The sequence below is a fragment of the Euleptes europaea genome, chromosome 20 (genome assembly GCF_029931775.1).
Source record: "Euleptes europaea isolate rEulEur1 chromosome 20, rEulEur1.hap1, whole genome shotgun sequence".
NCBI classification, from domain to species: domain Eukaryota; kingdom Metazoa; phylum Chordata; class Lepidosauria; order Squamata; family Sphaerodactylidae; genus Euleptes; species Euleptes europaea.
The window spans coordinates 21,720,680-21,747,500 of NC_079331.1; the positions used below are offsets into that span (position 1 = coordinate 21,720,680).

At 45.6% G+C, this 26,821-nt stretch overlaps 1 protein-coding gene across 1 annotated transcript in view; it reads right to left on the reverse strand.

Annotated features, from left to right (window-relative positions):
• MEGF11 (multiple EGF like domains 11) overlaps positions 1–26,821 on the reverse strand; it is a 385,704-nt gene that overhangs the window by 60,126 nt on the left and 298,757 nt on the right. The window contains exons 14-15 of the mRNA XM_056865833.1: positions 11,685–11,831; positions 8,894–9,028 (exon numbers count right to left, since the gene is read on the reverse strand). Coding sequence (XP_056721811.1) covers positions 8,894–9,028; positions 11,685–11,831 — 282 coding nt within the window. The remainder of the gene's footprint in view (positions 1–8,893; positions 9,029–11,684; positions 11,832–26,821) is intronic.

Below are 26,821 nucleotides of genomic sequence, written 5' to 3' on the forward strand. Positions count from 1 at the left end.
AAGCAGGGTTGTCCCTAGTTAGTACTTGGATGGGAGACCAGCAGTGAAGTCCAGGGTTGCTATGCAGAGGCAGGCAATGGCCAGCCGCCTCTGAATGTCTCTTGCCTTCACCTGGATGACCCATGCTGGCCCAATCTCATCAGATCTGGGAAGCTAAGCAGGGTTGTCCCTAGTTAGTACTTGGATGGGAGACCAGCAGTGAAGTCCAGGGTTGCTGTGCAGAGGCAGGCAATGGCCAGCCGCCTCTGAATGTCTCTTGCCTTCACCTGGATGACCCATGCTGGCCCAATCTCATCAGATCTGGGAAGCTAAGCAGGGTTGTCCCTAGTTAGTACTTGGATGGGAGACCAGCAGTGAAGTCCAGGGTTGCTATGCAGAGGCAGGCAATGGCAAACCACCTCTGTTTGACCAGATGGTATAGCTCAAGGGTCCCCAATGTGGTGCCTGTGGGTGCCATGATGCCCGCCAACACCTTTTTTGGTGCCTGCCAAGTGTTTTTAGGAAGTAAGCGGGGCCAGGTAGGGCTTTTGCTCAAGGATCTACACTGTGTTAAGCTGAAGGATCTACACTGAAGTTAAGCTGCGGCAATCATTTTGTGGCTGGCTCCTCCTCCTGCGGCAGCCATTTTGTTTCTGTGCCCACAATGCCATGTCAGAATTCCAAATGGGCCTGGAGGCTCAAAAATGTCGGGGACCCCTGGTATAGCTCCTCCTTCAACCAGAAGGTTCTGATGATTAAGTAGAAAGCAACAAAGATGCTGTGGAATCCGAAACCAAGTCAGATGCACTTTGAATCCATGAGGTGTGCATGAGGTTTCCAAGTTTTTTCATGCAGACAGGTGTGGTCACAAAACTGATTACCTGTGGATCAAAAGGCATGCAAAGCTGACTCGTGATTTTGTGGTATCATGAGATATTTACTTCTGTAGGAAACAGCTAATATTAGCCTCATCTTCATCCATAGCATCTGAACTGTCTCTCCATATGCCTGGTGGAGCATTTGTCCTTAGAATCATAGAGTTGGAAGGGACCACCAGGGTCATATAGTCCAACCCCCTGTACAATGCACATTCCCAAGAAGGGAATGTCAAGGTTGCAGATCAGCAACTGCAGTCCTGAGACTGCAGCCATGCGACAACTTCCCAATGTCTAGGAATATGATAGCTTACGCTTCATAGAATCCTAGAGTTGGAAGGGACCACCAGGGTCATGTAGTCCAACCCCCTGCATAATGCAGGAAATTCACAACTACCTCCCCCCACACCCCCAGTGACCCCCACTCCATGCCCAAAAGATGGCAAAAAACAAACAAACCTTCAGGGTCCCTGGCCAATCTAGCCTGGAGTAAAATTGCTTCCTGACCTCAAAGTGGCAATTGGCATTTCCCTGGGCATGTAAAAAAGGGCCATAAGAGCCACGCACTGATACAACCCTTCCTGCCCTCCCTCTCATGATCTGCCTAAGTTTGCAGAATCAGCATAGCTGTCAGATGGCCAATGAGCCTCTGCTTAAAAACCTCCAAGGAAGGAGAGCCCACCACCTTCCGAGGAAGCCTGTTCCACTGAGGAGCCACTCAAACTGTCAGGAAGGTCTTCTTAATGTTTAGTCGGAAACTCTTTTGATCTAATTTCAAGCCGTTGGTTCAAATTCCACACCTGCCTACCACTTTGCAGGTAGCAGCTCAGAAGGAGAAAAAAATCACAACTCTTTCAAAAAATTCAATTTCCAGGCTCCTCGTTGGGCCTGCAATTGCCAGGCCCAAACATCCATTAAGGGCTCTGAGACATTTCAAACACGCAGAAGGGTAATCATGCTTTATGTATGAGGAACACGTGGATGTAATTTGCCATGTTAATTAGTTATTTAAGCTCCGACGAGGGACCACCAGAACCCTCTGAGATATCAGGTGTCTTCCAGCAGCTACAAGGGGGTTACCAGACGCATTCGCTTGAATTGCTATTCATGACATAATTTAGAAAGACGAAAGACAGCTTGGTTTGGGCCTCTGGTCTCTGAAACCAGATGGGAACCAGCTAGGGCTGCCAACTGCCAGGTAGTAGCAGGAGATCTCCAGCTGATAGAGATCAGATCACCTGGAGAAAGATGGCCGCTTTGGCAATTGGACTCTATGGCACTGAAGTCCCTCCCCTCCCCAAACCCCACCCTCTTCAGGCTCCACCCCCAAAATCTCCCACCGGTTGCGAAGAGGGACCTGGCAACCCAAGAACCAGCTCTTCCTAGATGGGAACCAACACCCATCCAAAGCTGCAGTTTGGTTTCAAGGTAAAGTCGGTACTCAGGGGGAAAAGCCCACGTTTTGGCCCGTGTGGTATACTGGTTAGAGTGTCGAAGCAGGATCTAGAAACCCAGGTGCGAATCCCCACTCTAGCATGGACGTTCAGTGGCTGGTCTTGGGCCAGTCGCACACTCTCAGCCTAACTTACCTTACTGGGTTGTTGTGAGGATAAAACAGAGAAGAGGAGAAAGATGGTGTAAGCAGCTTCAGCTCTCCATTGGGGAGAAATGTGGGGTATAAATAAATATATGTTGACTTTCTGCTGCTTTCTAGTGAAAGACCTGGCAACCCTACCAGCGTGGTGTAGTGGTTAAGAGCCAGCGTGGTGTAGTGGTTAAAAGCGGTGGTTAAGAGCAGTGGACTCTAATCTGGAGAACTGGGTTTGATTCCCCATTCCCACACATGAGTGGTGGACTCTAATCTGGAGAACCAGGTTCGATTCCCCACTCCTCCACACGAGCGGCAGACTCTAATCTGGAGAACTGGGTTCGAGTCCCCACTCTTCCACATGAAGCCTGCTGGGTGACCTTGGGCCAGTCACAGTTCTCTCTGAACTCTCTCAGCCCCACCGACCTCACAAGGTTTCTGTAAGCCGCTTTGAGACTCCTTACAGTACAAAAAAGCAGGGTGGAAAAACCTTCTCTTCTTCTTAGTTTTAAAAACTCATTCTTCTTATCAACAACAACAAAAGTACCCAGCGCCACAAACAGCAGTTTAAAAAATATTTGTCGCAGTTATCTAAAGTAAAATATTAACTTGCATCCTTTTTAAAAAAAGCATATATCATATCATACGCTCGCACATTATGACAAATTGCCACACCAGGCTGCCTTTAATTAGACGATGAATATTTTATGGCAATTCTGCTGGGCGGATCAACATTTCAAAGGGAAAGCACGGGCACGCAACAGATTGAAATCAAGAAAACAGAGTTTTTCTTAATGAGATAATTAGATCTGCTCCTGACTTTGAAAACCTAGCGAGGGTTTCACATGAAAACAGACAGGCTCGCTTGGCCTTGGATTAACCGGTATACATCTTGGCGGTGTAAGTAGCAAGGGGAAAACATATGGTTCTATTTAGTTCATGTTTAATGATTTTGCCTAAATACTGACTTGTAATTTGTAACTTGGAGGAAAAAAACCCAAGTAATTAAGGAGTTGATACTTCCCTTCTTTAAAATATTATTATTGCTGTTGTTGTTATTTTAAGATTGAGGACTTAACTGAGACATTTGTATTGAGAGTAATCTCTGTTAGATCTATTTGCAGAAAACATTTGGAACCCAGTGGACAATAAAATATCAGAGCAGTGGAAGAGCTGAGCCTGCAACCAGGGTCAGAACAAGGCAGCACCCAGCTGGATCTTTTCATAGAATCGTAGAATCGGAAGGGACTCCCAGAGTCATATAGTCCAACCCCCTGCACAATGCAGGAAATTCACAACTGCCTCCCCCGCACACCCCCAGTGACCAGAAGATGGTGAAAGAAAGAAAGAAAGAAAGAAAGAAAGAAAGAAAGAAAGAAAGAAAGAAAGAAAGAAAGAAAGAAAGAAAGAAAGAAAGAAAGAAAGAACCCCCCTGTAATGTATGTAAATAGTTAGGCGATATGCAGGGAGAAACTTAGGAGCTTGAGTCCTGGACGAAGGATCCTAAGTCCTGCATGCACCATTGGTCCAAACCGGCTAGTGCCATTGGCCCTAAGCCGGCACACGCCATTGGTAACCCGGGGTTGTTTTCCCCCTATCACGGATTAGGGGGGGAGTGGCGCGGGCCGGACTAGGGAGCATATAAGCAGGGCCGTTTGCCCTGAGTTCTCCAGTTCTGTTCTGTTCTTCAATAAACGCGTTGTTGTTGGAACTCAGTCTCGACCTCATGTGTCCTCCCCATGCGGACTTAACACCCCCCAGGATCCCTGGCCAATCTGGCCTGGAGGAAAATTGCTTCCTGACCCCAAATCAGCATTACCCTGAGCATGTAAGAAAGGGCAGTGAGAGCCAAACATTGATGCAAACCTTCCTGCCCTCCCTCTCGATGATCTGCCTAAGTTCACAGAATCAGCATTGCTGACAGATGGCCATCTAGCCCCTGCTTAAAAACTTCCAAAGAAGGAGCGCTCACCACCTCCAGAGGAAGGAACGGATATCATTGTGCTATATAGGTTGAGAAGGGAGTAAACATTTCCCAGAATTCCACAGACACTTTAGCCCTTTACAGTTGTTACGATTTACCATATGTACAGGGAGAACATAGTAAAAACACAATCCTCCTGATACACACTATCAGCACCCTTCCTTCCTCCTCAACGTTTTAACTGTTATTTTTTTTAAAAAAAATTGTACTCATTTTAAGCTCTGGTGTTCATATGTTTGAATGATGCATTTGTATGTTGGCTTCAACGGCTTTCAACATGAGATTTTCATTTGTTCGTTTGAATTTGTTAGCTGCCTTGGTGGCCCTACGGGACAGAAAGGCAGGGTAGAAATCTTGTTAACAATAATTTTATCAGAAAGGGGCTACACGTGTATTTTCAGCTTTGGTGCCAAAACCAGATTTTCCCTGGCCACGATTCACAGGTACAAGCTGAAATGAGCTGGCTGGCAACAGAAGCATATCAGAAGGATTGTGTACTGCATGTTCTCCTCATGTATGTGGTAAAACACGGGTGCCTGAAAAAGAGTTTTTGTTATTCATTCATTTCTACATTCTTATCCTGCCTTTGTTCTATGATGCAAGACAGCGTGTGTCACAGGCTCTGACGTATTGCAGCACATGAACTATGATATTGTGTTGTACATATGCAGAATTTATTCAATGAAAAACCCAAACTACACATATAAACTACACAAATGGAACTGCAAACAGAATACAGCAGAGGCTTCCAGGACAGAAAAGCCTGGATATTCATTTTTAGAGATTTGTGTTTTTACAATTGCAATGTCAGCACAGATGTGACTTTATTCTTCTCATTACCAGCTGGGGAAATGAAAAATAATTCTCATGACATTTTAATTCTCAAGGCAAACTAATTCTCATGAGAGATTATTTTTACTGATAAACAAACAGCTATCCAGATGGTATGATATGCTGACCAAGATGTAATAATGCAATGTAAGCAATAATTGTATTTTATGAATTAAACATGTAAGCATGATGCTATTGTTTCATGAATGGGTTTAATGAAAGCGTATTTTGCTGGAGATGAGAATGATGTTAAAAATGAGTATGTAGAGTGATCCCAAAGCTCAAAACTGATTCTTTATAGTTTGGCAAAATAGCCTGATGGAAAGAAAGCCCATATTTGGTAATAGGAAGGAAGGCTACTGAGCATGAGCAGTAAGAGGGAGAATTTAATTCTCTCAAGATCAGCATTATTAAATGTGCTTAAAACAGTATAAATACAGGCACAGAAAGGCTAGATTTTCAGACCTCTCTCAGGGTCTCAAGAAGAGGCTATTGGTATGTATGGCTTTACAAATATATTATTCTAGATATTGTGAATTAGATACTTTGAACTAAATCAGACTTATTTGACTTATATTTTAAGAGTTGGATTTTAAAACTGAATAGTATGTAGAACTTGCTTGCTTTTACTGAATACATTGTAACTGAATACATTGTAATTGCATACATTGTAACTGCATACATTGTAACTGAATGTAAGACTTTGTAATACTTGCATATACACATATTTACACCCCAAGGGTCTTCTTCCACTGATTCTTTGTGATACCTTTAGGTCTAAGTGGATAATAGCCATTGAAGACAAACTAAATAACCTGGGTTTTACCCCCCTAGCACTACTTCAGTTAGGATGGGATCAAGCTAAGTCAACTATAAACCAAAGAGTTAAAGATATTGAGCGACAAGTAGATCTAGCAAGAGTGCCTCTATTTATGGCTCCCCCCCACTCCAAATTTATCCTTGCACCGGCAACCTATCTCTGTTACTTAGAGATAAACAAATATAGGAGGGCTTTTACCTTGGCTAGGTGCGCAGCCTTACCCTCTGCAATGTTAGAGGGGAAATTCAAGAAGATACCCAGGGCAGAGAGACTATGCCCCTGCAAATCCGGGGATTTAGAAACCACTGAACATATGCTCCTGAACTGTAACTATTACACTATACCCCGTTCTAAGTTTATTGAGCCCCTCATACTGAGAATGGGACCCTTCAGGGAAAGAGAGAAGTTAGAAAAGTTCCTACAAGGAGATAACCCCTCAATCACCTTTCAGGTAGCAAAATTTTGTACGGCTGCCACAGAGTAGTCTCTTAGTCCAAATGGCAGATGTAACTTGGATATTATTTATTTTATTCTTTTTATTCTTTTTAAGTGACTTAAGACTTGGACTGTAAACCTTTGTGGTAAGACCATTTTAGTCCATGTATCTTGTTTTATCTGGCCAAGGGCTGCAAATAAACTATCTATCTATCTACACATTTTTACTAGAAGTACATCAATAAAAAGACTTGCTTTTTTAAAGTAGGTAAAGTTGTTGAGTCCTGCTTAGTAGGTGACTGGTTGAATAAGATAACATATCACTTCTCAGGAAGTGGTCCATTCTAACAGCCTAGACACTTGAAATGCACGGCCCGCTTCACGTGGTGTAGTGGTTAGAGTGTTGGATTAGGACCTGGGAAACCCATGTGCGAATCTTTACTCTGCCGTGGAAGCTGGCTGGAGGACGTTGGGTAGGGTTGCCAGGTCCCTCTTCTCCACTGGCAGGAGGATTCTGGGGTGGAGCCTGAGGAGGGAGGGGTTTGGGGAGGGACTCCAATGCTATAGAGTCCAATTGCCAAAGCGGCCATTTTCTCCAGGGAAACAGTCACCTGGAGATCAGTTGTAATAGCAGGAGATCTCCAGCTAGTACCTGGAGGTGGGCAACTCTAACCTTGGTGAAAAAAGAGGGGAATAAAACCCAACCTGAAAACAGAAGCTGGGTACCCAAGGTTGGGTAGATATAAATACTGAAAATATAATTTATTAGAAGTGCTATGTAAAGGTTAAACATATTTAAAAACATTAAAATAGCACAATGGCATTTCCTAGGGTTGATATCTGTAACCACATACTACACGCGTTTCGGCCTATTGGGCCTTCATCAGTGGTTAATTAAAACACTTGTTAAGCCTGCACACATTTACAGAAATAAATAAATACATACATACATATACAAACAGTTCATACCCTACCAGGCATGTGTATCGGTTGTCTGAAAAGATAGAATAATAATGGGTTTGTTTCCATCTATTTAAGAGCCCATTATATAAGACTTGAAAAAGATGTTTGAGAAATACTTACAAAATCTATTACCAATTACTCAAACATCTGGTCAGATTGGTTCTAGTTGTGATACTGTAAAACATAATTAAACAGATTGGAAACCTCAGTTCATCATTAATCTAACTTGAATAATTACTTTACTATGTATATTAAATATACCAATGTAGAAACACATACCTGGTGAGTATATGTCTCTCATATACTATGTGTGCAGGTATCAACCTAGTAGAGCAGTGTCAAACTGGTGATCCTATCCCACCCTAAATAGTGTTAAAAGGGTGATGTAAGCTCTATGACTCAGCACATCTGTAATTGGCTGATGCAATCATCCTGTATCTCTATGAGAAGTATAGTTACAACTGATCCTGTGCACTCAAGCCAAGGGATTTTACAAGTAGATCACAATGCTGTAAAGTTTGAAAAAGTCCCTTAAAGAAAAAGCCAGTCAATATCTTCATTTAAGCCTTTTGGAGCCAAAGTTCCCAAAGTATAAATCCAGAAAGTCTCTCTTTTCCTTAGAAGCCTCTGCTGTAGATGAGACATTGCTGGCACTTTTTCAACCATCAGTTGTAACTATACTTCTCATAGCGCTTCTAATAAATTATATTTTCAGTATTTATACACACACACACATACATATATTCTTTCTACCCAACGCTAACCTTGGGCCAGTAGCACACTCTCAGCCTAATCTAACTCACAGGGTTGTTGTGAGGATAAAATGGAGGCAAGGAGAACAATGTTTGGGTTCCCCATTGGGGAGAAAGGAGCAGTCTAAATGAAGTAAAGTAAAATGTAATTAAATGAACACTCCCATGGAAGTGTTCTTAGGATGGCACTGAGTTTATTTACATTTCTGCCTACGACGTAAAACAGGATTTTCTCCGTTTCTAGCTAGAGCCAGCGTAGTGTAGTGGTTAAGAGAGGTGGTTTGGAGCGGTGTACTCTGATCTGGAGAACCCGGTTTGATTCCCCACTCCTCCACTTGAGCGGTAGAGGCTAATCTGGGGAACTGGATTTGTTTTCCCCCTCCTACACACGGAGCCAGCTGGGTGACCTTGGGCTAGTCACAGCTCTCTCAGCCCCACCTACCTCACAGGGTGTCTGTTGTGGGGAGGGGAAGGGAAGGAGATTGTAAGCCAGTTTGAGTCTTCCTTAAGTGGCAGAGAAAGTCGGCATATAAAAACCAACTCTTCTTCTTCTAGAACCTTGCTACCTAGACTCTTATCTAGAATCGAGGTTTCTGGAAATTACCCACGATAAGCAGCTGCCCACAACTGGCCCATTAGGATAGCGAGAGCCTTCACGAGTCATACCTTGGTTGCAGAGTGGGCCAAAGAACCCTGGCAGACAATCACAATGCCCGGTGACATGATGGCACGGGATGGTGCTGTGAATGCACTGTGGGCAGGGCTGGCTGCACTGGTGCCCATAGAAGCCAGGCGGGCAAACTGAAATAAAGCCAGGAAAGAAGCAAAAGCCACGTCACCAGTCCTCATCGATACAATGACTTGCAAAGAGGTACAGGTACAGATTTACTGTATATAGCCAAAGACCATTATAATCAAGTAGACAAAATCAAATCAGATTCAACAAAAAACAGTTAAAACCAAGTACAAAAATAAACTTAAATCAAATACAAATATTGTCCGGTTTAATTGCAACGCTGGCTCGAATTTTCCTGGCCACTGGGGAAAAAAGAGTCATATTGTAAGTAACAACAGAGTCAGTGTTGACAGGAGAAAAGAAAGATTCTCCTGATCACTAAAACAGCTAATCTTGGATAAAAAAAGAAATTTAGACCTGGGTTCACGGTACAAAGAACAATACAACGCATTACGGGGGAGGTCCTTGAGTTCTGAGAATCCGCATATACATAAGCGTCCGGCTGACAGCTGTTGGCTGTCTTATTGATGCAGAAGCGGCTCTAAGCTTGAACACGGAAATATTGGATAGATAGAAGAAGAGTTGGTTTTGATATGCTGACTTTCTGTACCACTTAAGGCAGAATCAAATCGGCTTACATTCACACTCCCCTCCCCACAACAGACACCCTGTGAGGTAGGTGAGTCTGAGAGAACTGTGACTTGCTCAAGGTCACCCAGCTGGCTTTGTGGGTAGGAGTGGGGAAACAAATCTAGTTCCCCAAATTAGCCTCTGCCACTCTTGAGGAGGAGTGGGGAATCAAACCCGGTTCTCCAGATCAGACTTCACCGCTCCAAACCACTGCTCTTAACCACTACACCACGCTGGGGGCTCTTTCATGGTTCCAATTAATCAACTTAAACCAGGGTGAAAATTTAGACAGGGAGATCATCTGGCCATCGGATGTGGCATCACACCTGAATATCTAATCCTGCATGAGCGGCGGACTCTAATCTGGAGATCTGGGTGGTGGACTCTAATCTGGAGAACCGGGTTCAATTTCCCACTCCTCCACATGAGCAGCGGACTCCAGTCTGGTGAACCGGGTTTGATTCCCCACTCCTCCACATGAAGCCAGCTGGGTGACCTTGGGCTAGTGACCGTTCTCTCTGAACTCTCTCAGGCCCACCTACCTCACAAGGTGTCTGTTGTGGGGAGAGGAAGGGAAAGAGATTGTAGGCCCATATGCTGGCCTGTACTGTGCACAATTGTATTTAAAAACACAGGCTTCCTAAAAAGTTGATGTTAGTACCTAGGTCTCATTTTATGTACATCAACTTTTTAGGAAGCCTGTATTTTAGGCCCTGTGTTTTATTGTGCACAGTATATAATAAAAAATAGATTTATTTGTCGTTATATTAGACAGTGTTTAGCTCAACCCCTTTAGTTTCCCCAGGCCCTCTCACAGCACATGAACACATGGCCAGCGCACAGTTTCCGAACTGTTGCGTTAAAAGACACAGATGTGCCACCAGGAGAAAAAGCAGGCGCCAACCCCAGCCAAGAGGGAGAGCCTCAAAGGTAAAAGTTAATGAGGGATGTGCAACTTTCGGCGCAATTAGGCTGCCGGAACAGAGGGAGCGCGCAAGCCAACCTTCTCACAGCAGCTCCGCCCCATTGCCGCCGGCTGCACACGGTGATTATATGGATCATACGAAGCTGCCTGCCTGCCCTTCTGGCCTTTACATCATCAACGGAGAGACCCACGCTCCTCTTTTTCTCCCCTCCCCGGAAAAGGTTCGATTTCTTCAAGTCCTCCTTTAAACCCTTGGGATTGTGACAATTCCTCCCCTGTGACCCTCATTAGGGCCAGAGGGAAAGCTGAGAACCTCAGGGGAGGAAGCTTGCCGTGGAAACTCTCAGAACACCATTAACAGCGGTTAAGGCAGAGGTCAACGCTGCCACGGCTTTCAGGCTCAGAAGACAGATGCAAATTATTTGGGAAAGAGGCGGTCCCGGCAGCGGTGCGTGCGACCTGTGAAAGCCAAGGGGGAAGGAGACATTTTTTGCTTAACCGCAGAAGTCAACAACAGAACGCTGGTGCTTAAAAAGAGCCAGGAAGACATTCCAGGAGAGACCCGAAGTTATTTCAGGGGTGGATTGGCTCTGTAACTGGCCGGGAAATTTCCCCGGGGGTTGTTGGCTACCCACAGCAAAATGAACCTCAGGTGTACTGAATCTTAGAAACATAGAGTTGGAAGGGACCACCAGGGTCTTCAAGGTGCAACTAGACTAGGATCTGGGGGACCCAGATTCAAATCCCCACCCAAGCTCGGAAGCTTGCTGGGTGACCTTGGGTCAGTCATATGCTCACTATCTAGCCCACCTTGCAGGGTTGTTGTGAGGATAAAATGGAGGAGAGGAGAACCACGTACACTGTTTTGGTTTCCCCTTGGGGAAAGAATTGGGAGTATCAATATCTAAACGAATTAATGGATGTCTTGGAGTAGAAATACAGTAAGGTAATGCTATCTGAAGAAGTGAGCTGTGGCTCACGAAAGCTCATACCCTGCCAGAAAATATTTTTGTTAGTCGTTAAGGTGCTACTGGACTTTTGCTCTTTTCTACTACTGCAGACAGACTAACACGGCTACCCACTGTGAAGTAAGGTAAAGCGACAGGGAAGGGCTAGTGGCTGCAAAAGGAAGCTAGAGAGGAGAGCAGGAAGGAAGAGCGTCTTACTTCTCTGGCACATGGGCCCTCGGTAGCCAGGGGCGCATTCGCAAGTCCCGTCCTCTGGGAAGCAGGAGCCACCATTCTCGCAGTTGCAGGGGATGGAACAGTTTGGCCCCCAGCGCCCCTGCGGACATATGCTATCGCAGTGGATACCTGGGGAAAAGCAAAGATACAGATTAGCTTTACGGAGGTCATTTATGCATGGGTTTTTTTATCTGGGGTTCGTTGCTGGCTGGACCCACACTTTCCTGTTGGGAATCTATGCACCAGCAGTCTCCAAGATCAAATCAAGTCCTGCCCCTTAAAATGCTGCTTTGTAATTGGCTTACTTCAATGAATGAATGAATGAATGAATGAATTAATGAATGAATGAATGAATCAATCAATCAATCAATCTTTATTAAAAACAGTCATAGACCAGCACAGATTGGCTTACTTTGTAGAGCTTGCTGGGAGAGAAAAGTTTCCCCAAAACCCAATTGCTGCATAAAAAAAGCATTTTAAGAACAAACAAACAAACTGGAGCAATCTGAATCTGAAAAGGGGGAAATCCAAGCCTCAATGTTAAAAAGCCTTTCTTCTGCTCAGAAAGAGCTCAGAGGAAGCAGGAAGCATTTGAATCCCTGCCTCTTGACATGCTGCTTTGTAACTGGCTATGAGAGAAACCAAGCTCGGGTGTCCCGTGCTTTTCCTTACGCACAGGGATTTCACCCGGGCTGAGATCAGGGGAGAGGGAAGAATCGGGTTAACAGAGGAACGGGAAGTCCCGGGATTTGTGAGGGCCAGCAGCAAGGTCACCTCTAATGGAGGGAAAACTCATGCATAACTCCAAAGAACAACCGAGACTGACTGGGGGCGAACGGGAGTGAAAGTACCCATGCATAAACAACCAGAATCGCCTTTTCTTTTACGGGTAGCCCTGCTGGACTGCAGTAGAACAGCTAGATTCGAGTCCAGTAGTGTCTTAGAGATCAACAGATATCTCTGATGAAGGGAACTTTAACTCTTGAACACTCATACACCAAAAACCTTGTTGGTCTCTGTGTGTATGTGTGTGACGTCAGGTCACAGCTGACTGATGGCGATCCCACGGGGTTTTCACGGCAAGAGACGTTGAGAGGTGGTTTGCCATTGCCTGCCTCTGCATCATGACCCTGGTATTCCTTGGAGGTCTCCCAACCAAATACCAGCCAGGGCCGACCCTGCTTAGCTTCTGAGATCTGAGGGGATCAGGCTAGCCTGAGGCTAGCCATGTCAGGCTCTAAGGGGCTACTGGACTCAAATCCACCTTTTCTTTTACAGCCCCTGAGGGCAATTCACAGTGCCGTATCATCATTTTGAACCAGTTTCCTGAAATCTGTCAGATGCTGGAGACTTTACTCAGGTTTGTTGGGTCTGAAGCCCAGCCATGGATCTGCATGTGTGTTGGGGGGGGAGGTGTGATGACCTGACCCCACCCTGGTACATTTCAGGCCCCTTCCTTCAGTGTACATTTTTCAAAATCATTTTTTAACCTACAGCAAGGAAAAGCAAACCCGACCGTGTTCTAAAAAATTGCTCAGTATGAAGTCAGCTTCATATACCTGTTGAGATCCTGATGAAATGAAAGAAAATGGAAAACCTTCTACCTTGCAAAAGACAGTTATTAAAGACATGATCAACATGATGAAGGGGATGGGAGAGGGGCTGGTTTCCGGCCTTCAGCCTTCGCAATCTCGTATTGTTTACTTGCACTGGCAGCAATTCTTCACAGTCTCAGGAGGAGGATTAAAATAAATTAAATTATTTTCAGGAGGATTTTGACTTCACCTGCTACCAGATCCTTTTAACTGGAGATGCCAGGGATTGAACCGGGGACCTTCTGCAAGCAAAACAGATGCTCAGCCACTGAGCCACACCCCCTCCTTAAGTGAAGTTGGCCTTCTACTGAGACAGACCCTTGGTCTATCAAGGTGAGTATTAACTGTTTAAATCTTTTAATATCTGCCACCTCGTGGACCCTGATTGGGTGGAAAGGCGGCATAAAAGTGTTTTAAATAAATCAAATAATCAATATTGTCTACTCTGGGCTGGCAGCCTCTCTGTGGGGTCTCAAGCAAAGGTCTTTCACATCACCCACTGCCTGATCTTTTAACTGGAGATGCCAAGGATTGAACCAGGCCCCTTTTGCATGCAAAGCAGATGCACGGCTCCTCCCACAGTTTCATAGAATAGAATCACAGAATCATAGAGTTGGAAGGGACCACCAGGGCCATCAAGTCCAACCCCCTGCACAATGCAGGAAATTCACAACCTCTCCCCCCTCCACACCCTTGCATTTCCTTGCGCTGTGAAAATTTCCACAAAGCTCTGAAAGGCAAGTGCCATCTTTGTGGGGCATGCCATTATTGTCAAGCGTTTCTCTAACAGTGCTTGTTTTTGAAGGTTCAAAAAACTCCACGTCGCCTAGCCCTACACAGCCACGGACTGAGACCACATTTGGAATACTGTGTACAGCTCTGGTCACCACACCGAAAACAGGATATTGCAGAGCTTGAGAAGGTGCAGAAAAGAGCAACCCCAAAGCCATTAAAAATGGGAGATTGACTGAGCCCCCTGGTGGGCTGCATTTGCTGGGCGGGGTGGAGGATCACAAGTTGTGGCCCCCTGACATACATACATCTCAGCGATCCTCACAACAACTCAGCAGAACGGAGTTGTTATCCCCATCTTGCTAAGCTTGAAGCTGCAAAACAAGCCCTGTACATACAACTTAACAGTGTACAAGCAATGCACACAGAGAGGGGACAACCGTGCATCGAGCGCATCCGCACAGAATCAACATCAGCACCACCCACTTGCTCAGGAGCTCTTGAAAAGGAGCCTTCCTCACCACCAGGTTTCTGCAGCATCGTTCGGGTCTTTTCTGCACCAGGTTTTTGTTGTATATCCGCTTTTTAACTGCACCTGTTTTCCTCCCACCATGCTGCTCTCCTGATTTTTCTTTGAGTTTTTGCTGTGTTGTTTCAGACCAAAAGTGCTGGGATTGGAAAAACTCGGGGTGGGGTGAAACTGGGGAGAATGATGACTGGCAAACAAAAAATTCATGCAATTAAGCAGCAGAACTGCAGAGAGAATCCAGCATGGGAAAGCCCTCGGTTGCAGGGGTAGGTGGGGGTAAAGGTTAGCAAACAGAAACGTGACCCCTGTGTAGGTGCATCCCCTGTAAGGACATATGTTGTCCATACAGGGGTGCAGCGGCTTACCCGGAACTGACTGATGAGTTCCCAGCAGAAGAGAGGTTTGAATTAGTGTTTTAACAGCCTGCGGATAGTACCTTGCTGCCAAAATGCTGTAGAACACCACACCGATTTGCAGATAATTAAAGCTATAGGCTGGGCCCCTGCTCTATAAAGTGCTTTGCATAATGGCCAATCCCACACTGAATTCTGTTTCCCGCATCTGAATCAATTTGAATTCTCTGCAAAAAAAGGACGAGATGCAGAAATGCAAATCCAGACCCCCAGACGGCTCCCAGGGCAACTGTTTGGCATTTATTAAGATGCTCAAATCTTCCAAAACACACCGTGTGTGCATAGCCTCTTGCAGGTGATTTAAAAGACGCATCTTCTTGATATTCTCCCTAACGTGTGACATTTCAGTAAGGATTTCTCCTGTTTCTCTTGCCAACAAATGTACTACAATGCCCAGAACCCAATCCAGCAAATCCATAGTGGTCAAAGGCACGGCTGATCAGGTGTGTCGGCTTGTTTGGATGACATCTTAATTATTTTTCCTGAGAAAAATAAGAGTGCTGATGGGAACAGGGCAAATTTGTATGGATTCAGTATGAGACAATGAACCTGGTCCTTTACTAGAAGGGTGGGATTTTGGCTGGTGCAGGTTCTAGGGAACTGTGGGGAACTTAATTCCTAAATCCGAATGTGCCAGGGTGGTGTGGTGGATAGAATGGTGGACAAGGACCCCAGGCAACCCGGGTTTGAATCCTTACTTCTACCATGAAAGCTTGCTGGGTGACCTTGGGCCCATTACGAACTCTTAGCACAGCCTACCTTACAGGGTTATTGTGAGAGAATGGAGAGAACAATGTTAGCCACTTTGGGTTTCCATTGGGAAGAAAGGAGAAGTGTACATGAGGTAAAATAAAATTTAATTAAACAAATACTCCCATGGAAGTGTTCTTAGGATGGCACTAGTGGGCACTTTCACACACGCCAAATAATGCACTTTCAGTACACTTTAACAGATCGTTTGCAAGTGGATTTTGCCAGTTCACACAGTAAAATCCAGCTTCAAAGTGGATTGAAAGTGCATTATTCAGCATGTGCAAAAGTGCCCACTGAGTTTATTTGCATTTCTGCCTGGGGAATGACTACTGGGGAATTATACAACTTTAAGGTTGACAACGTTCATGATTGTCTATTCTTTGGCTCCATCATCAACCAAAAAGGAGATTGCAACCATGGCCTTTTATGCAAGGACAATTCCCCGCGGTCACCCCCACCAACTGCTTCGGGGCTTCCCTTTGATTATGCATGCCTTTTCCAACCATCAGAGGTTGCCTTGCTCTCCCCACACATTTTGCCCGTGTTTTCAGGATACTGTTTTAGCCAGAATGCGCGGGGATAGCAAGGCGACCTCTGATGGTCAGAAAAGACATGCATAATCAAAAGAAAGCCCTGAAGCAGTCGGCGAGGGTGATGTCCCTACATAAAAGGCCCAAGAAATCAGAAAAGTTGAGACTGGGAAGGGCAGCTATAAAGGAACTAAAAACATTCTAAAGTGTAAGGTTGTGTTGCCGGCAACCAAGATCAAGTTGATTCATGCCACAGTATTCCCTGTTACTATCTATGGGTGTGCAAGTTGGACAATGAAGAAAGCTGACAAGAAGAAAGTCGATTCCTTTGAAATGCATTGTTGGAGGAGACTGTTACGGACACAGTGGACCGCTAAGGCCAAATCAGTGGGTTCTAGATCAAATCAAGCCTGAAGTGACCCTAGCCTAGAAGCTAAAATTACTAAACTGAGGCTGTTGTACTTTGGACACATTATGAGAAGAAAAGAGTCTCTGGAAAAGACAATAATGCTAGGAAAAGTTGAAGGCAGCAGGAAAAGAGAAAGACCCAATATGAGATGGACTGACTCTATAAAGGAAGCCACAGCCCTCAGTTTGCAAGACCTCAGCTCTTTTCATCAAAGTGGAAGAGTATTCCAAAACTGCAAGCAGGCTTACTAAAGTTGTTTGTCAAGAATGTGGCTTGTTTATTTGTTCAGAATGTGCTACCACAATTTCGGTGTTGTTTAAACCCCCTTTGTGTTAGAAACACTGTTTCCTCTGTGCTAATTTAAGCACCTTTCTTTACCCCTGTTCTTAGACCGAGGTCTTGAACAATAAAACCATAAAACTTAAATAAGACCCATCTCTAAAAACACCTCCCTTCGTCTCTTCTCTGCAGCCTCCAAAAAACGAGCAACAAAATAAGTACACTGAGGGTCAGAGTCCTCTAAGAGGAACTGAACCTTTTGCTCCAAAGTTGCTCGAGAAGATGTGGACCATTTGTTACATCCATTTTAGCCTCAGATGGTACACGTAAGGACAGTGCAAAGGGATATGTACCAAGGAGTCCACTGACTGAAGAGGACAGGGACACAGCTGGTTTGAAAAAGGGATCTTTAGCATACGGCCCAGCAAAACCATTGAAAAAGGGCAATTAAATCTTGAATGCATAAGGATTGTACATAACTTTGGACTAACCAAAGAATCCATATAGGAAGGAAGACTATCTTTAGGCCCAGGGCAAGTGGAGAACATGTCCTCCGAGCATCAAAATGTGTGTAACTCTTATCTCTAGCATAGATCAATTTGGCCACATGTTTTTTACACTGATCTACAGAAGAAGAGTAAAGGTCTTCCACCTTCAAATTTACAAGTGATAGCTTATGTTCAAAATGCTGGAGCCAGGGAGCCTTATAAGAATCCTTGAGGGTTGTGCCAATTTAGGCCAGGGTAGCCAAGGACAGCTGTGCATAGGAAATTCAGAAATGGACCCATGTGTCTGAGCCAGCTGTTTGGAGATTTTATGCCATCTGAATACTACCACCCCCATGATGCAGTCCAATGTGTGTGTGTTAAGTGCCGTCAAGTCCCTTCACCCTCAGTTTGCAAGACCTGAGCAAGGCTGTTAACGATAGGATGTTTTGGAGGACATTGATTCATAGGGTCGCCTTGAATTGGAAGCAACTTGATGGCACTTAACACACACAAACATTGGACTGCATCCGGAGGGTGGTAGTATTCAAGTGGCATAAAATCTCCAAATAGCTGGCTCAGACACACGGTTCCACTGCTGAATTTCCTATGTGTAGCTCACCCTTGCCTAAATCGGCACGGAGGAAACAGTGTGGCTAGCACAAAGGGGGTTTAAAAGGCACTGAAATCGCAGCAGCACATTCTGAATGAATGAACGAGCCACGGACGTGACAAAAAACTACATGAATTTTAATGAGCCTGCCTGCAGTTCTGGAATACTCTTCCGCTTTGATGAAAACAGCCCCTTTTTACCCCCCAAATCTTCCTTCTAATTAACTCTGATGGCAACCTCAGTTCACACTGCAGGGCTGGGGAAGGCATCCAAGAAAGAAAAAAATATATTGTATCATGCCAAGAAATAAAAGAACTTCCATTATGCAAGTCCTCTCTTCCATAGGCAGCTGGACTTTTTAGTGTAGTTTCGGGATACAAGACTTGCAACCCACTAAGCGGAAGGCTGCCTGCCAGTTATGTATGACCCCCCCCCCAAGGGGCATCTGCTTGGGAGAACAAAAGCAGGCACTGCCAAGCAGGTCGTAATGGCTTGTTGGTGGGCAACAGGCACATGAAACTGCCATACATTGGTCACCATTGCCTACTCCAACTGGCAGCCGCTCTCCAGGGTCGCAGGCTGAGGTCTTTCTCATCACCTACTGCCTGGTCCTTGTAACTGGAGATGCCGGGGATTGAACTGGGCATCTTCTGCATGCAAAGCAGAGACTCTTTCACTGAGCCATGGCCCTCTCCCCAACATAGGACTCAGCAAATTGAGCAGGCCTGGTTTTTAATGCACTGAGCACTCCCGTGTAGGAAAACGCCACCTCAGTGCGGGGAGATATCTGATATCAGATTCATTTAAGCTAGCAATCGGTATAACACCCGGCAGTTCTTTATCAGCCAGGCACACGTTTCGCTGGAATAAAAAAGGATAAATGCCGGCAAGGATTCCAAAAGACCTGAACGCAGCCAGAGGTGGGATTACTAGCACTCCCAGAGGTAAACCTCATCTCAAGACATTTCCTCCTTTCTGATAGCTTCATTGGGACCCCACCAGGAATGCGCTGTCCCGGCGGAACTGCAGCCCAACCTGTCCTCCTAGTCGGAAGATTATTCAATCAAGAAAACGGTCAGAGCTGATCACACATAGTGTGCAGCTTAAAAATATATCCCCAGATACATATATATCTGGGGATGATGCACTAAAGGAACGTTAGAAGCTAGGCCTCCATACAAGGCAAAAATGATTTAGGAAGTTCACAGCCACACCGATGCCAGAGCATCTCAGTACAAGATGCAGGAGGTAAAGAGAAATACAGCCGATCATACCTAGGATTGATTTTATTTCTGATCTAACATTTAACGCACAAGCCATATACCACAAATCAATGCCCTCTAAATCGGGGTGTCAAACTCAACTGTTATGAAGGCCAGATATGACATAAATGTCATTTGGTCAGGCTGGGCCATGCCTCAACAACCCAGTTCAGGACCGGGGCGGGGGGGCTGCCTCGGCTGGCTTGTGGGCCGGATAAGAGCTCTCAAGGGGCCGGATCCGGCCCATGGGCCTTATGTTTGACATGGCCCATGGGCTTTATGTTTGTTTTAAATTCTAACCAAAAAACCCCACATAAATAAAATATAGCCAAACAGCACAGCACCAAGGTCCAGAATAAGAACATATGGACTGTCCTGTTGGGTTTGACCACAGAATCATAGAATCACAGAGTTGGAAGGGGCCATAGAGGCCATCTAGTCCAACCTGCTGCTCAATGCATCCCTGACAAGTGTTTGTCCAGCCTCTGCTTAAAGACTACCAGTGAGGGGGAGCTCACCACCTCCCTAGGCAGCTGATTCAACTGTCAAACAACTCTTACTGTAAAATTCCCCCTCCCTAATATCCAGCCAGTACCTTTCCTCCCACAATTTAAACCCATTATTGCCTGCCCTACCCTCTGCTGCCAACAGGAGCAATACTCTGTTGGGACACACCACTGGTAGAAAATGACCATGTGAATAGCAATATCCACAATGCCTTAGACTTAGCCAAAATACAAGGAAGACACAATAAAATTATCGCAGAAGAACAAAAATACCCATTGTGTCCGGATCAAGTAGACTCCTTAGCCCACATTGTTTTAGCATGTACCCAAAACTATACTGCACTAAATAAATATATTTATGGATAAAACAGCTAATAGCACTTTCTGAAAAGCGGATACTGCAGTATCTGCTGTCAAGTAGATCGGTGAATTGCATGAGAGATGAGGCAACTTTTCTCTTTATAGTGTCAAGGAAAAATTAATTTTCATTCCCCTCCTTTTTTAAAGTGTGAAATGGTAGATGAATAGCCAATGGCTGTGAAATCTAGGGAAAGGAGAATATCTACAAGAGCAGCACTTGAGCAGAGGTGAGGCAAGAGAACTCAACCGTGTAACTTTGCACTCTCACTGAATCCCAGCTGTAAACTGGGTTGTTACCCATGCAAAGCAGCTACACCTGCTTAATGAGATTGCCAGAGGTCTGCAGCTCAGGAGAGTGTTGTAACTAAGACTTCTTTGTGCAGGTAAGACTCCTGTTCAGACAAGACACTGTGCAGGTGCAAAGTCCCATGCGTAAATGCTCGTGCCTCATCTCACCAGCATCATGAACACATGAATACATGAAGCTGCCTTATACTGAACCAGACCCTCGGTCCATCAAAGTCAGTACTGCTTACTCAGGCCAAGAGTGGCTCTCTAGGGTCTCAGGCAGGGGTCTTTCACAACACCTGCTTGCCTAGTCGCTTTAACTGGAGATGCCGGGGATTGAACGTGGGACCTTCTGCATGCCAAGCAGATGCTCTACCACTGAGCCACAGCCCCTCCCTCATGTTTAACTCATGCCTTAAGGAGACCTCATGTTTTGTGCTGCCCTGTGGATCCTGAGCACATGGGTGTGTGTGTGCTTTCTTTATAATTATTTATTTCCCGCCCTCCCACTGCAAAGTGGGACTTAGAGCAGCTAACAACTATTAATAAAATACAATAAAAATAATTTTAAACGCTGCAAATAAATACAATAAAATACAATTTAATAAATACAATAAAATACAATTTAACACTCCAACCAGTCCCAGATCATAGACAGTGATGGAACATAAATCATCGCTGCCCTCAACTGTAGCCTGGAGGAACAACTCCACTTTACAGGCTTGTGGAATTGGGAGAGATCCTGCCATCAGGCAGGATCACAGCTAAAAAGGCCCTGGCCCTTGTTGAGGACAGCCAAACTGACTTTGGGGCAGGGACCACCAGGAGGTTTTGTGCACTGGAACGAATGCAGTTTGAAGTCTGAGACACAGAAGGTGAAGGATGCGTTTGGAGTGCACCGGACAGCTTTTCCATCACCAAACTGATTGTGTGGTTGGGATGCTGAACAGACCAATAGTTTCAAGCAGGCAGGTCCAAACTCCTTGAATGTAATCCAAAGCAAACGTTGCAAGAACAGTTACCATTTCTCTCCCTACTTTTGATAGCAGTATTTGAATCTTTTATCATACGAAGGGTTGTTCATCGAGAGCAACAAACATTGTTTGGGAAAGGAGAACACTCCTGCTATCATGTTATGAGGCCCTTCCATTTCTTCCGGCAGAAACGTCGCTCGTAGCAAAAGACCTAAAGTGAACAAGACAGCCAGCGTGGTATACTGGTTAGGATATTGGACTAAGGTCTGGGAGACCCAGGTTCAAATCCCCACACTGCCATAGAAGATCGCTGGGTAACCCTGGGACAGCGTGGTGTCGTGGTTAAGAGCGGTGGACTCTAATCTGGAGAACCGGTTCGGTTTCCCCACACCTCCACATGAAGCCTTGGGCAAGTCACAGTTCTCTCAGAACTCTCTCAGCCCCACCTACCTCACAAGGTGTCTGTGGTGGGGAGAGGAAGGGAAGGTGATAGTAAGCCGGCTTGAAAGGTAGAGAAAGGTGGCCTATAATAACCAACTCTTCTTCTTCATTCTCACTCAGCCTCGTCCACCTCACAGGTTTGTGAGGATAAAATGGAGGAGAGAAGAATGGTGTCAGCTGCTTTGGGTCCCCATTAGAAAGAAAGACAGGGTATCAATGAAGTAAACAAATCAAGTGAGCAGCATTTCCCTCAGTCCAGTTCTTCAGGAGTACAGAGCAACAGAAGGGGAAATTCCAGTGCCCCAAACGGACTTCAGCACAATCCCTTCTTCAACTGTGTTTATAATCTAGAGGTTACAGCGGAGAGACACGGCACGCGCGACAGCCAAGCCCGTTTGCCGTTATTGCCCGGTGGAGAGCATCCATGTTTACTTTTAATGCATTCAAATGACAGCATTTTCTGCCATCGATTTCACACGGCGGCTCTCAATCTTTTAAAAGGTAGCAATAAAAAACATCCGGCTGCTTACAAGTCCTGGATCACGGATGAAGCTGGCAAGCAGCTTTTCTTTCCTCTTTCATCCACATTTGAGGAGCTGAAGCCCACGAGATAAAGAGGGTTCCCTACAGGCACACTCCAGTTTTCAAACTGTTTTTATAGTCATTCTCAGTCCCTTGGATTTCAGTGAAGGGGGTGTGCGATCTCACAAAATTTCCAGAACTGTTGCCAAACTATAGTTCCCAGGATTCTTTGTAACAGCTAACATTGTATTAAGCCATTTTTGGTTTACAGGGTAGACTGGGGCTGTGTCTGCATATTTTATTTTATTTTGTAAAATGTATACCCCTCATAAGAACATAAGAAAGGCCCTGCTGGATAAGGCCAAGGCCCATCAAGTCCAGCAGTCTGTTCACTCAGCGGCCAACCAGGTGCCTCTAGGAAGCCACAAACAAGACGACTTCAGCAGCACCATCCTGCCTGTGCTCCAGAGTACCTAATATAACAAGCATGCTCCTCTGATCCTGGAGAGAATAGGTGTGCATCATGACTAGCATCCATTTTGACTAGTAGCCATGAACAGCCCTCTCCTCCATGAACATGTCCACTCCCCTCTTAAAGCCTTACAAGGTAGCAGCTATCACCACATCCTGGGGCAGGGAGTTCCAAAGTTGAACTATGCATTGTGTGAAGAAATACTTCCTTTTATCTCTTTTGAATCTCTCACCCTCCAGCTTCAGGAGATGACCCCGTGTTCTGGTAAGAGGGGAAAAAGCTTATGCCCTCGTAAGGGCCTCTGAGGCAGCTAGCAAATTAAAACATCTACAGTAAAATCAGATTTTAGAAACCGTTAAAGCCAGCAAAAACACATCATTAAAACACATGAAGCTGTCTTCTACTGAATCAGCTCACTGGTCCATCAAGGTCAGTATTGTCTACTCTGACTGGCAGCAGCTCTCCAGGGTCTCAGGTAGAGATCTTTCACATCACCTACAACTTGACCCTTAACTGGAGATGCTGGGGATTGAACCTGGGGTCTTCTGCATACCAAGAAGACTCTACCACTGAGCCACTGCCCCTTAAAACCAGATCTAAAATAAACACAGAGCCAAAAAAACAACCATTAAGACGTTAGGCAGGAAGGAGGGACCCTTGAGGGAATGCCAAATGAAATTTAAGAAGTCTTTACCTGCTAGCAGAACTCGGCACCAGAAGGGGACAGACAAGAATCTCTGGGGAGAGAGTTCGAGAGTTTTTCCTGGATGTTATACTGCTGCTGCACTATCACAGTCATTTACCTCCTGGGTCATCTTACCCCATGCAGGAAAATCCTGTGAATGACTACATTCATGAAACGGCGATATGTGGACGCACTGCTGTTCTAGAAGTCCCAGTTCCCAGGCAGCAGTAATTTATTCATTTCATTTATTCCCCACCTTTCTCCCCAACAAGGATCCAAAATGGTTTACCTAATCTTTCCTCCATTTTCTCCTCACCACCACAACCCTGTGAGGTGGGCTAGGCTGAGAGTGGGTGACTGTTGCAGGGTCATAGAATCACAGAATCATATAGAGTTGGAAGGGACCACCAGGGTCATCTAGTCCAACCCCCTGAACAATGCAGAAAATTCACCACTACCTCCCCGCCCCGTGACCCCTACTCCATGCCCAGAAGATGGCCAAGATGCCCTCCCTCTCAGGCTCTGCCTAAGGTCATAGAATCAGCAGTGCTGACAGATGGCCATCTAACCTCTTCTTAAAAACCTCCAGGGAAGGAGAGCTCACCACCTCCTGAGGAAGCCTGTTCCACTGAGGAACCGCTCTAACTGTTAGAAAGTTCTTCCTAATGTCTAGACAGAAACTCTTTTGATTTACAACTTGGCACCATCCTCTATGTGACAGCCCTTCAAGTACTTGAAGATGGATATCATATCCCCTCTCAGTCTTCTCCTCTTCAGGCTAAACATACCCAGTTCCTTTAACCTTTCCTCATAGGACTTGGTCTCCAGACCCCTCACCATCTTTGTTGCCCTCCTCTGGACACGTTCCAGCTTGTCTACATCCTTCTTAAATTGCAGTGCCCAAAACTGAACATAGTACTCTAGGTGAGGTCTAACCAGAGCAGAGTAGAGGTCCCCCAGGAAGCTTCCATAGCAGAGTGGGGATTCTAACCTGGTGTCCTATTCCAACACTCTAACCACTACACCATATTGACTCGCAGCCAGTAAGAACTCAGTAAGAACTTGAACTATGGCGTTTCCTTCTGGAAGTTTCCTCACACCTCCTTCCCGCCTGTGTCGTACCGCTCCTACTCGGCTGAACTTCTGCTCGTTCTTTTAACGAAGCCAAGCTGTTTGTGCCCCTAGACAACACAGCTCGGCTTCTCGAAACACGGAAGAAAACAGCAGGAAAGCAAAAAGGTGGGCAGAATAAATGAGCGCCGGCGGCTTCTGCCTGGCTGGTCTCTTCTATCCCCCCGACTACAGCAGGGCCTTTGCAAAGGCCGGCTGCTGAATGGAGTCTAATTATTTTTCAGGGATGTAGGACCTGGAGAAATTACAGGCTGTAGCTTCTTTCCCCCTTGTTCAAATAATAAAAAAAGAACAGGGATCTATGGAGAGATTGATAGATCAATATACAGCTGTAATTATTTCTCTCTCTCTCTTTCTGAATCCTCCCTGTCTGCCCCACCACCTTTACAAAAAATCATTCGTCACAATCTAGAGACAGGTGCCCGAAAAATTAGCTTTGACAAGCCTTCAATAGATGTTCCACATTCATCCCTAAGCACGGAGTCCTTGCCTTTGTTTTCTCAGCACGAGGCGAAATCATAACGGCTGCTCCTTTTTGGCATATGAATAGCAATGGAAAGAATGGTTCCAAGGGTAGACGGATGACGTCCCATTCACGGCAGGCCACAGAGGAGTGCCAGAGCCTCGGCATGTGGAGCTGGAGACCAGCGGCCCGTGAGTTGTAAGGCACCTGTCGATACGAGGGAAGCGGCTCTGTGGTGGTGGAACGTGCCGTCAAGTCGCAGCCGACTTATGGCGACCCCATAAGGTTTTCAAGGCAAGAGATGTCCGGAGGTGGTTTGCCGTCGCCTGCTTCTGCATGGGCTGAGAGAGTTCGGAGAGAACTGTAACTGGCCCAAGGTCACCCAGCAGGCTGCATGTGGAGGGGGGGATCGAACCCAGATCTCCAGATTAGAGGACGTTGCTCTTAACTACGACACCACACTGGCTCTGAAGAGGCTCTTACCTTCTCCAAACACACATCAGATTCCAGGTAGCCAAAGAGCTGTGCTGCGTCCACCCCACATCAGACTAAATTCAGGCATGGCCAACGGGGGTGGGGGGAGGGGCTGTGGGTGAAATCTGGACCGTTCAATCAGGTGAGTCTTGATTTTGCCAGCCTTGTTTTGTAAATCTATTCCCAAAGAATGGCACCGGCGGCCAAGAAAATCAGGGCAAAGCAAACCATGAAAGGTGGTAAAGCTGGATGCAGCTGAATGGGCATATTTTAATTTTTATTTTTTGTATTATTTTAATGATTCTGGCTTTGTATATTTTAACCTGTTGCTATACTGTTTTAGATTGTGATGGCCTATGGCCTTATACAATAAATTTTACTTGACTCAGTGACTTGACTTGTAAATCTATTCCTTGTAAGGTTAGTTTTTGTTTCATCTGGCATAATAGCCACAAATAAATTATGATTATTGTTATTGTTATATCTGAGCCATGAAGCCCTGACAACTGGCAGCAAAACCTTTTCCTTAGGAGTGAAAGGACAGGCAAAGGAAAAATGTTGCTTTTCAGTTGTAAGAGAAGAGAGTCAATTTAATACTCCTTTGCCCAAGGAGTAATTAAATTGTAGAATTCCTTGCTGGAAGATTTAGTGATGGCCACAAGCACGGGTGGCTTTAAAAGGGGATTAGACAGAAGGTCTGTCTGTGGCTATTAGCTATGGTGACTAAAAGAAACCTCCCCATCCACAGTCAGCAAAGCTCTGAATACCAGAGGCAACTTCAGGGGAAGGCCTCAGAGGAACTGGTTGGCCACTGTGTGAAAGAGGATGCTGGACTAGAGGGACCCTCACTGGTCTGATCCAGCAGGGCTCCTCTTCTGATGTTCTTATGAAGGCCTCGGCCTCTATGCCCTGTGGTTGGACCTCCAGAGTAACTGGTTGGCCCCTGTGTGAGACAGCACGCTTGACTAGAGGGACCCTCACTGGTCTGATTCAGCCTGGGCTGATGTTCTTAAGGTGGACCAACAGAAGCAACTTAGCATAAAGCAGCGTCAGACAGGTTCATTCCTTAAACTACTGGTGGCTGGTCAAAGAACAACCTCCATGTTCTCAGGCAGTCAACCTCTGACTCCCAGTGCAAGGAGGCAACATCCGCAGAAGGCCTGGGCCTCTATGCCCTGTTGCTGGCCCTCCAGACGAACTGAT